Source organism: Psammomys obesus, unplaced genomic scaffold, assembly GCF_907164565.1.
Source record: "Psammomys obesus unplaced genomic scaffold, mPsaObe1.curated_primary_1811, whole genome shotgun sequence".
Taxonomy (NCBI): domain Eukaryota; kingdom Metazoa; phylum Chordata; class Mammalia; order Rodentia; family Muridae; genus Psammomys; species Psammomys obesus.
In genome coordinates, this window is record NW_026589447.1 from 2,560,645 (window position 1) to 2,571,897 (window position 11,253).

The window sequence follows — 11,253 nt, forward strand, 5'->3', positions numbered from 1 at the left end:
AGGAAGGAAGGAAGGAAGGAAGGAAGGAAGGAAGGAAGGAAGGAAGGAAGGAAGGAAAGAAGAGTGCCTGGCTAGATGAACAGATAGAAAGCAGACCAGTAGTTGCCAGGGACTGAAGGGGACTAGAGAGCTGGAGTGACTGGTTTCTGCAGAGTGATAAAGACAGATATTCTCAAATTAGATAGCAGTGATAGCTATATAATTCTGTGAACATAGTCAGAACCTCTGAATTGTATGCACACTTTGAAAGCATGGATTTTCAAGGTAAAGTGTACTTTAATAAAGCTATTACAAAATTTCTTTTAATGGTATATTGGTATACAGTAAATGCCCAATAACTGTTAGCAATTAATAATCATAAAATTATTCTCCCTGCTAGTACTATATTTATAACAAAAGCACACAGAATCTGGAGAAGGATCTCTAATTTACATACATAGATCCATCAACATTCATATAGTTAATGCCATCCAATCATCTCAGAAACAGACAGTCTAGTTAAGGATCACTTCAGTGCTCAAACCATACTAGAATTTCAACCAGTATGACTTGATGGTACCCAAAATACCAACTGAAAATTTTTCATTTTCATCTCCAGAAATAAGGAGGCAGCTCAAATGCAGAAAGTCAACACATTATATCTCCAAGTACAAGCTTATTAGCCTTATAATAACATTTTGGGGGTTACTATTTATAAAAGACAGTCAACAGTGAAATGCTTATCAGTCTCATGCGATGTAACTTTGCCCAACAAAAGATCCCATAATGGAAAGATCAAATTGAATTTATGTAACTTTTAGGCCAAAAAACAAAACACAAACACACACACAAACACAAACACACACACACACACACACACACACACACACACACACACACACACACAATCTTACTGATGATGAACTTCAAGAAACACAGAGAACATTCAAATGTTGTTATTGATAAGAGTTTTTATAATTTGAACACCAATTAAATCAAGACTTATCCTTCCTATTGCTAAGACATATAACAACAGTGTCATGGTCTCAGATGTAGAAGCAGCAGGTGATCATCCAAGCTGGCTATGATACCCATGCACATTCTGCAAGGATACTCAAAAGCTTGAAGTTCACCAGAAGCATGAAACTTCCACATCTTAGAACAGGAGTTCCTCTGCTGGATGCTTCTGACTTTCCAGTCTTCATTTCTAGAATCAACCATGCGCCTTTGCAGCAAACCAGGAAAAGCTATATTACAACTTTCAGAGTCACAGAAAGCAAAAGACTTTTTGCATATGTTAAAACTATTTATACCCTTTGATCATTCAATTCCAGAAATAAAAGTAATTAAGCCTACAGTTTATCCACTTTTTTTGGCAATGTTAAGAATTGAACCTAGAGAGAGTACTGTGCATGCCTGGCAAATGCCCTACCATTTAAAACCATATAAAACCATTCATCAAATCACGCAAGAGCAGCAGATTAACACACAGGATCAATGTGCCTTATATCCAATCTCTCTAACCCCTCAAAACCCTTAGGAATTTCCAAGTAAATGTTTCACCTGAGTAAAATCCAGTAAAGACTAAGTTTCCCTTGAGAAGTATGGGTACTTCATTATTATAATTACTTGGGCAGATTACAAAATAACTTAGAAAAGATATTGAAATTTTTCAGATAATGAAGAGATGATAATTTATGACAAATTTCAAAACTTAAAGGTTTCAAATTTTCTTTACTAACTCAAGAGTAAAACACCGTATTTATCCGCACAGGGTTTATGATTTAAGGGATAAACTACAATGAATTTAAATATACACCCCAAACCATTAGATAAGGGTGGGGCAGAGAGGATAAACTCAGTAATGATTTGTAACTCATCCCATAAACACATTTGGCCTAGTGTTGCTAATTTGGTTATTCTGAGAAAGGGAAAAAAATATGTTTTTAGAATCATATATTTATATGAAGGTAGTCTTTAAATCAAAAAAAACAATAAATATTTAAATTCTATGATAAAGAAAACACATGGAATAATAAATTCTTATAACTAAGTGCATATTTACAATGAATGTTCTCTGACTCCCAATCTGTCTCCTTCAATATGAAACATATAGAAGGCATCAGTTCCTACTACCTTACAGGAGTCCTGTTTAGCTGAGTCAGCCTGTCTCAGATGTTCTATTCCCTGAAAAGCCTTCATACTTGTGTGCATAAATATATAAAAGTACAGGTAGGTGCACATGTGAAAAATGTACATATCTAGAGGGAAGCTTATTAGCTTTACAAATAAAGTCTAAACCACACAAAATAAATTGCTATTTTCCAGTGTCCCTCCCAAAAAAAAAAAAAAAAAAACCCCCCATTAAAAAAAAAAAAAAAAAAAAAAAAGCTGCTGAGCCCACTATGGAAAGGCAGTAGCTGTAAACTCAATTCACCTTTTGTCATGTATTTAAGTGTTCTCCTGTTACCCAGCCTTCAGAAAACTAGATTCTCTGTATCCACTTGGTTAAATACACACTTCTGATGTAGCCTTCCTTTCCTTCCAGTCTGAGGATGGACCATACAAAATAATTAATAGGTCCTGTTAGCTATGTTGTATAATATATTATACCTTAAAAGGTGCCCACATGACAAAATAGATTACAAACCATGAACCTAGATTTTTGAATTCTTCTGCTACTTAGAAAAGCTCAAATATTGGACCATTGAGAACTTCAAAGGAAAGTTGCATGTTTAACTATTAGCATTTTATATTCAGGATGTGGGAGAAACATTAAAAACTAGAATGCTAGCCAGGGTACTGTTACGCATGACAGAAGGTAACTATACAAAAATAAAAAAAAAAAAAAAAAAGCTGATTCTTTAGATGTCATTTGCTTAAAAATACAACAACAACAAAAAAAAAAAACCCAACTCTAGCAGTACCTCTGATCAAAATCTGAAAATCAGTTAATGCATGTTTTTTTTTCTTCCCACATTTGTAAACCTTGTTCCTAACCTCTGCCATTGCTTTCTCAAGTTTCGGGGGGAAAAGAAAAAAAAAAGGTGGATACACACTATTTATGAAACGAGGCATATTCTAATAGTCATAAGGCAATGTGTTTAAGAGCTGCACCTGAACAAATATTCTCCAAGCTGACGATGTTCACCAACTCTTTTTAATTGGTAGAGTGGATCTACTTGCTCAAGTCACTGGTTGTCATTCAAACGAACAAGTGACTTCACCCTACCTTAAGGAGGCATGTTACTATGTGTGGTATGCACAAGTATTTGAAAGTAATAACATTAACTGGAAAAGGTCAGTCTTGCAAATATCAGTTCCTTATATAAATTACAACAGTGCTATGTGGCTCCCTTTTAATATCTCAAAAATTGAACAAGAGAGTGGGGAGGTTGTTGTTGGTAAACCGTTATCTTCTAGGTGAGCTTTCAGTTCACTGGTTTTCAATGTGTGTATTCGGATTTATGGAGTGAATGTGAGTATCATCCAACTGATCACAAAGTAGAATAAAAAGACCGGATACACAGCCAGAGCTTTGCGGTTTGGAGGCTGGCTATCAGCAAGGAAGACTGTAGATGCTAAAGAAAACAAAAAGGAATATTTAATATAATCATATTATCACAACTAATATTTACTAAGCTCCAATGTAATTGGCATAATCTGGATCAAAGAAGTACATTAAAAGTTCAGTGTCACTTGCGGTACCTCAGAATAATACAAGTACATTTATAGGGCAGGAGTGTGTGGATCAGGTGTGTGGTAGAGCACTTGCTTTGCATGGACAAGGCCATAGGTTCCATTCATAACAACATTCATGAACACAGTTCACAGACTTGTCATCTTAATAGCCCAAGACAGATTCTTTCAAATACTAATGCTTCAACAGTTTTTCTTTCATTTTTGTAAGTTAATTGGGGGTGGAGGGAGTATTTTGCTATTGTTGCTGCTGCCATTCTTTTTCAAACAAGGTCTTATATAACCTAGGCTGGCTCTGAACATACTATGTAGCTGAAATTCACTTTGAACTCATAATCTTCCTGCTCCTACTTCTCAAGTAATGGGACTATAGGCCTGCAAGCTATCAGCTCTCTTAAAAGTGCTATCATTCTATCCATCCAAGAAAGGCCTACTCATCTCTTTACTCATCAAGAATATAGGCTAGACAGAGTGGTGCAGGCCTGCCTGCAATCCCAACAATTTGGGAGGCAAAGGTTCAGAGGATTATGACTTCAAGGCCAGCCTGAGAAACACAGAAAGATTCTGTCTCAAAAAATGTGATTATGTGCATCTTTTTGTTTATTTTGTTTTGTTCTATGGTGTAGAGGCTTGAGCCCAGGGTGCATAGATACTAGACAAGCACTCTACAATATAAGGACTACTATATTCACAGCCTTGTTTTAAAATTTTCCTTCTGAGACAGCATATTGCTAAACTGTCCAGGTTGGCCTTGAACTTGCAATCTTCTTGCCTCAACCTCCAAAGTAACTGGGATTATAAGTGCACAACACCATACCAGGTGACTTTCTACATCTTCTAAGTTCAGATAGCTAGCTTATAAAACATGGACACTATCACCTTCAATACTTATTTTAGAACAGAGGGGTCCATGGATATTACTTACATTTGACAATAGAATTTCATTGTTCAAAAACAGCTTTTCATCTTTAACCCAGGCTTCTAAAAAATGTTCTGGTACTACAGATTTAAGTACATACTCACCAATCACAGACCAGGTGAACATCACCAGCACCACACAAAATCGAATCATGAAATTTATTGGTCCCTGCCCTGCCAAAAGCAGCAGGCGGCAAATCAGGATAGCAACAATCAAAGGAAGTATACAGTATCCCAGCACGCAGAGGCTCTGAAAGAAGGAACTACAAACAACACACATCCACAGATCATAAGTATCATCCAGTAGTATCAAGACATAGCTCATTGTACAGATGTCTTATAGGTTCTATGGACTATTGCCTCCTTCCTGCAATAATATCTATACTTTTACCCTAACAGTAAAGTAACTTCCTAAGACTACTCTCCTGTATCATATACCTCCAACTTATCTATGTTCTTCCTGGTTCCCTCTTAGGCCCCTTAAGAGTCAACCTTCTATCAAAGCAGATATGTGAGACTCATAAAGAAACTGTGGGCAGAGTGCAGGCAATCATATGAAAGAAAGGGGAAATGGTAAGACCTGGAGAGGGCAGGAGCTCCACAAGGAGAGCAACAGAACCAAACTGTCTGGACACAGGGGTCTTTTCGGAAACTGATACTTCAACCAAGGATCATTCATGGGTACAACCTAGAACACCTGCTCAGATGTAGCCCATGGCAGCTCAGTGTCCAAGTGGGTACCCTAGTAAGGGGAACATGGACTGTCTCTGACATGAATTCAGTGGTAGACTCTTTGACCACCACCCCCTGAGGGCGGGGGGAGCAGCCTTGCCAGGCCACAGAGGAGGACAATGAAGCCCGTCCTGATGAGACCTGATAAGCTAGGGTCAGATGGAAGAGGAGGAGAACCTCCCCTCTCAGTGGACTTGGAGAGGGGCATGGGAGGAGATAAGAGAGTGAGGGTGGGATTAGGAGGGAATGAGGGTGGGGGATACAGTTGGGATACAAAATGAACAAACTGTAATTAATATAAAAATTTAATTAAAAAAGAGTCAACATTTTTATATCAGATGATTAATATACTCTAATTCCTAGAGATACCCCATTGATCTTCTAATGTAGTTCTTAATCTATTCTAGTTAAGGATTAGTTTGAAAACATGTTTTGCCACAGGTTCCCCACAAACATATTTCTCTTCTTATAATAATTTTGTCAATAACTTCAAAGCTTAGAAAGGAAATCTGATACTTAGCAGTGAACTCCAAAATTTATTTCAGTTGAGTTGGCTCTCTATTCTAGTGGTAGTAAGGAAACTTTTTTTGGTCAAGTTTTCTCTAAAAAAATTCAAAATAGCACTGTTTCCCTAAAATCTATGATGTTACCTAGCAAAGGGAAAACAGGTACATATGATACTTGCATGTTTCCACCAAGAAGTTTTGAATTTAGTGTGATAGTGACTGCTCCAAACCAGACGACAACAAATACTTCTGCAAACTGTGGTCCTCCATCTTTTTCTCCATCCACAGAACTTTTCTGTAACATTCTAAGAAAACAGCATGTAAATTGCATAACCTTTTATACAAAGTAACAAAGGCATGCATTCTCACCAGATTGCTATGGTATACCTCACTGGAACATACACACCATACTTCATCTGTACTGTAATGCATGCTTTGTGTACTAAGGAAAAACATTAACAGTATCTGGCAAGATTTTCTTAGTTAAACATCCAAATGCCTGAGGATTATAAGGAGTGCTGCATTCTGACCTTTCTGGAATGTTTAAATGGCTTACTAAAATCCTCTCCATCCAAACAGAAGTTAACTTAAGGGCCAAACGTGGCACACAAACATGAGATTAAGTTGTTGTTCATAAAATGTGCAAAATGGCTGTAAATTTAGTTTGACAGTGTTTTTAAGTTGGGATGCTTCACCTAAGACTACATATTTCTGAAGAATGGTTTGGTGGTGTGTATCATAATCCCAACACTGGAATATTGAACCAGGAGGCTCTTGAGTTAAAAAGAAAAGAATGTATTTTTCTGGTGAGGATTAGCTCAGTGGTAGAGTGTCTCACTAGCATGTATGGGGCCCTGGGTTACACTCCCAAGCAAAGCAAAGAGGACTCTGTATTTATGTGAAAAATGAGATTTTTTTTTTTCACATCTGACCTCCATTCCAACACACCATCAGGTGTAGCTGGCATAGCAATAAGATCAGTTATCTGATCTATATTCTATATTTAGGTTACATTCCTAGCTATTACCAAACCTGAATAAGTAACTGTTTACCTGTTTGTTTTTTAAACAAGGTCTGGTTTTATGGCCTAGGCTCAGCCTCTAACTTGTCATCTTCTTGCCTTAGATTCTAGAGTGTCAGGATTATAGGCACCATGCTCAGCTATGGTGAATTTGTAATTCTTGCATTAGATATATATATATTTATATATATATATATATAAATATATATATATATATATATATATATATATATATATATATATATATATCATTACTAAAGAACTTTGCTTTGAAACTGAATAAATACTGAACTGTCACTTAAATAGTCTGTGTCTAAAAACTGAATCAATGTAAAATGTTTTGAATTCTGAACTTAGAATACTTAGACTTGATATCGTTTCCCTGAAAACTAATTATAAAAAACAAGTCCATAACCTCTCATTACATAGGATAGAGAAGTCCTGTATTAAGTGTTTTCTGGTTATGTGGAGGATTTTGTATTCTATGGCTGTGTATTCCACTCCAAATCCTGACCATCAGGTGCAAAAAGTGTGCTGGCACTCTTTGTTGTATGGAACCCCTATCACTTGAGCATGTTATGGTGAAAAGAATACTAACTAATCTGGGAGACACTGATCCTAGTTCTATCACTTGACATGTCATTCAATGTCGTTTTAGGCCTACAGTTTTCTCTGAAAATAAGTGTTAGTGAAACTACATAAGCTCTAAGGTTGATCTTTTAAAACTAATGAATATTTTTTTCCAAGAGCTCTTAACATATATACTTTCAAAGCACAGGACAAGTTCCCTTGATATGATTATTAAAACACAAGAAAGTGATAGTACATTATGATCTAAATGAGTATATAGTAAATTTAAAATTCAAAAGTTATATTGTGGTTGGTGCATACTTGTAACCCTAGCACTGAGAAGGCAGAGGCAGGAGAAGAAAAAGTTTGAGGCCAGCCTGGGCTACATGCAAAGTTCTAGAATAGTGTGGGCTACATAGTACAACTCTTGTCTTTTTTTAAAGAAATAAATGAATGGATGGATAGATGGATAGATAGATAGACAGACAGACAGACAGACAGATAGATAGATAGATTAGGTAGACTAGATAGATAGGGGTCCTAGTCAAATTTTTCCTTAATTCTAGAACTTCATTAAAAAATAGTCTAGCTCAAATGAGGAAGGAAATATAAATACTTACAATGCAAGTGTTACGCAGAGTATTAATGGGCCCCACAAGTCCCCTACAAGGAAAGAAAAGACAGGCTGCTAAGAAATAAACCATATTTCCTATATTTACCCTAATACTTACCTTTCACTCAGAATTCTACCCGCAAGTTTTACCTAAGCCTTCCCAGCTTTTCTGTCCCCGTACATGTCTTCACATACCCTTTAAGGTTGCTTCCCTTCATAATTCATAAGTTACTCTTTCTTCACTTTCTAATCCTCATTCCAGAACATTAAGAGCTATGGACAATTTGTCCCCACATGGACATAATATTCAAATAAAAAATTCTGCCTGTGACTTCAGGGCCTGGAGAGAATCTGAAGCTCATCAAAGGACTTAGGTGATAATCACCTCAAATTTCCAATTACAAACAAATCACATTATCAATTTTAGTTGTATTTGTTTTATTTGCTAAGTTCATATTTATTGAAACTTAATGAGCCAAGTCTTTCAACTTCTGAAATTCTGTTGTAAATTTCTACTAAAAATGTCATTTAAATAATTGTTTATTCCTGTAAAACAGCAATGGCCTTATTGCTTTTGCCTTTGCTTTATAAACGATAAAGCATCAAGGATATGAAGCAAATCACCAAAAACCTCATATACTTACAATCTCTTAACAAAGCATTGCTTTTCCTCGGATATAAAACATGCATAAATTTCTTCCCCACAGCTTTTATATCACGCATCTGAAAGACAAAAATAACTTGATGTGCTATAATAATCAAAGTTACCATGAAGTCCCCTCCATTTGCCAAAAAGACTAATAACACACTCAAAGGGAGAATCTTAAATTTCAATATAAAAATATATTAAACATCAAAGACCCAAACAAAAATATTTCAAAGTATTAGTAGCTATTTACTCCCATAACACTAAAGTGGTCTCTCAATTAGTCTAACTTACGATGGTTTGATGAACAGATTCATTTAATGTAGAGCTGTTAAGTTCTTGAGCACGAGCTCTCACAGGAATAGTAATCTCTCCCTCTATTGGGATGTCTTGTGAAATTGATATATCCGAAAGGCCTGCAAACTGAGAAAAGGTGGGGGGAAAATTAAGCTTATAACTGCAAAATGTCTCAAAAACATCACCATTTTCTAGAATTGGGACAGGATATTTCTTTAGGGTTTTCCATAGTAGTTAAAAATAAATAACACAGTTAATTCTCAAGTTCTCCTTTTAATTAAAAGTGGTAGAATATAATGAAAAAAATACTGAAAGTAAATGCCACTTGCCTTCAAATATTTAGTTTCTTTCAAGCTTGAGTTCTGAGCCACAAACACACACACACACACACACACACACACACTCACACACACACTCACACACACATGTGTATACATCCATCCATCACAGGCTTCACAGAAATGGGAACAGTCTGTAGGAAACAAAAACTAAAAAACAGCCTGGTTACCTGTCACAGTAAGCATAATGTTCGCATTAATTTTTCCCTATTGTGTGATGAGTTTCATCGTCTTCCAAATGAGTAAACTGGGGTTCAGAGTGATTTTATTCAAGGTCCAACTGATCCATAAGATGACCCAAATTACCTTGTCCCTTCAGTGCTGGGGATTAGATCTATAAGGTTTTGCATTTGCAAAGCAATCACTTTAGCAATGATCTACATCCCCAGACTCAATACACTAATACACAATTTAATTTCTGGTGCCTAAAAAGCTTCCTGGAATACAGTAGATGCTCAGTATTTTGCAAAGTAAAGAGATGAATAGACCTAGTAAGCAGCAGAGTTGGGACTAGAATCAAGTTCACTTTCCTCAAATTTCAGTTCTACTGTTAAGCTGCCAACACAAAACAAAAGAAATGGAACAATTTACTGCGCAAACACTATATAAGTAAATACTGTTTGGGAGGAAGCATACCACTAATTTCCTTATATTACTCCATTCGTGATGGTATTAGGCATCTATATAAGTCATGCCATATTACCTTCCTGAAAAGTCTTAAAGGCAGATATCTTCATTTTAGTTTAAGCGATAAACACCCTTCGCTGAAATGATTTGCTCAAACTCACACAAGCTTCAGTATGAATGAACTCAAACCAATATAAATTCAACTGTGTTCTTAAATAGGATGCACTATGGCTCTTCCTTTCATATGTCTTAAAGAGGATGACAACGACCTGGAAATAATAACTAGCCTACTAAAGTCACTAAACAAGTAAAGATTCAAGTTACAATCAGTAAAACAACAACATCCTATGGGACATTTTCTCATTACTTCCTTAGTACTTGGCAATGGCTGGTGACATGCCTCGATAAAATGACAGTGACAGAAAAAAAAAATCTTCAGAAACCACTGAGAGCTTTAACAAAATGTAGGGGTCAAGCAATTCCTGGAGTGGGGAAGGACAGGGGAGATTCACAAAAAGGCGTACAAGGACCGCGGAACGAGCGGAAAGGCTGTTAAATGAGAGAACAGGTGCTGTGTTAACGACAACTGGTTGTAGAAGCAAGGGTCTGCAGGGCCAAGAAGCTCCAGCTCTTTCAAGACTCCACCCGTTCCCGACTTCCCTGCGGGGAGCTCTGCCTCATCCTCTGTCCCTTCTATCACACTACTCTAGCTCACCAAAGGTTTAAATGACGTTGTTTCGTGTTTTCCCGGAGACTCCTCCGCTTCCGCCATCTTGACACGCCTTCGTCTGGGTCGCTCCCATGCGTCTTTGCGAAACCTGAGACGTGGAGACCAGGGCTGGTCAGCACGCTGTCGCGTGGAGAAGGCGTCACTGCAGGCACCTGAGGCTGGCTGCAGCCGCGCGCGGCTGACCCTTGCGGCCCGGTAGTCTCTGAGCTAAAGGCCCAGCTCCTCTTTGCTCACGTTTTGGGGCAGGTACCGCTAGATGGCGCTCCGTCTTTAACGCCGCATTACCAGCTCAGGCTGGACTCCCCGAGGGGCCCAGAAGTGCCCAGAGTTCAGTCAAACCAGAGCCCAAAGGCTCCAGCCAAACTAGCTGAGCCCTGCGGCTCACAGCCGAACGTAACCGAACGTAGCCGATCCTAGCCGAATGCAGCCGAGCCCAGCCGAACTCAGTCGAATGCCGAGGCGTCCAGCCAAGCGCTGCAGAGCCCAAAGGCGCCCAATCAAACCCAGCCGAACTCAGCCATACCTAGGGCATGTAGGCTATCCCACTAATGGCGCCACTGCCAAGCAAAGTGGCGTC

At 37.8% G+C, this 11,253-nt stretch overlaps 1 protein-coding gene across 1 annotated transcript; it reads right to left on the minus strand.

Moving 5' to 3' along the window:
* Positions 1 to 2,350: 2,350 nt before the first annotated feature.
* Yipf6 (Yip1 domain family member 6) lies at positions 2,351 to 11,037 on the minus strand. Its single transcript, XM_055605090.1, has 7 exons — positions 10,662 to 11,037; positions 8,979 to 9,107; positions 8,683 to 8,761; positions 8,046 to 8,088; positions 6,014 to 6,139; positions 4,702 to 4,859; positions 2,351 to 3,560 (listed from the first exon to the last, which is right to left on the minus strand). The coding sequence occupies exons 1-7, from the start codon at positions 10,716 to 10,718 to the stop codon at positions 3,445 to 3,447; spliced, it is 708 nt and encodes a 235-aa protein (XP_055461065.1). The 5' UTR covers positions 10,719 to 11,037; the 3' UTR covers positions 2,351 to 3,444.
* Between the last annotated feature and the right edge of the window lie 216 nt (positions 11,038 to 11,253).

Excerpts from the sequence above, each read along its gene's own strand:
- Yipf6 (XM_055605090.1), bottom strand. The coding sequence starts at position 10,718 with ATGGCGGAAGCGGAGGAGTCTCCGGGAAAACACGAAACAACGTCATTT. Across the intron at positions 8,762-8,978 it reads AATCTGTTCATCAAACCATC|ATGCGTGATATAAAAGCTGT; the intron begins GTAAGTTAGACT and ends TTTGTCTTTCAG. Across the intron at positions 6,140-8,045 it reads CTCTGCGTAACACTTGCATT|AATGTTACAGAAAAGTTCTG; the intron begins GTAAGTATTTAT and ends CTGTTTTCTTAG.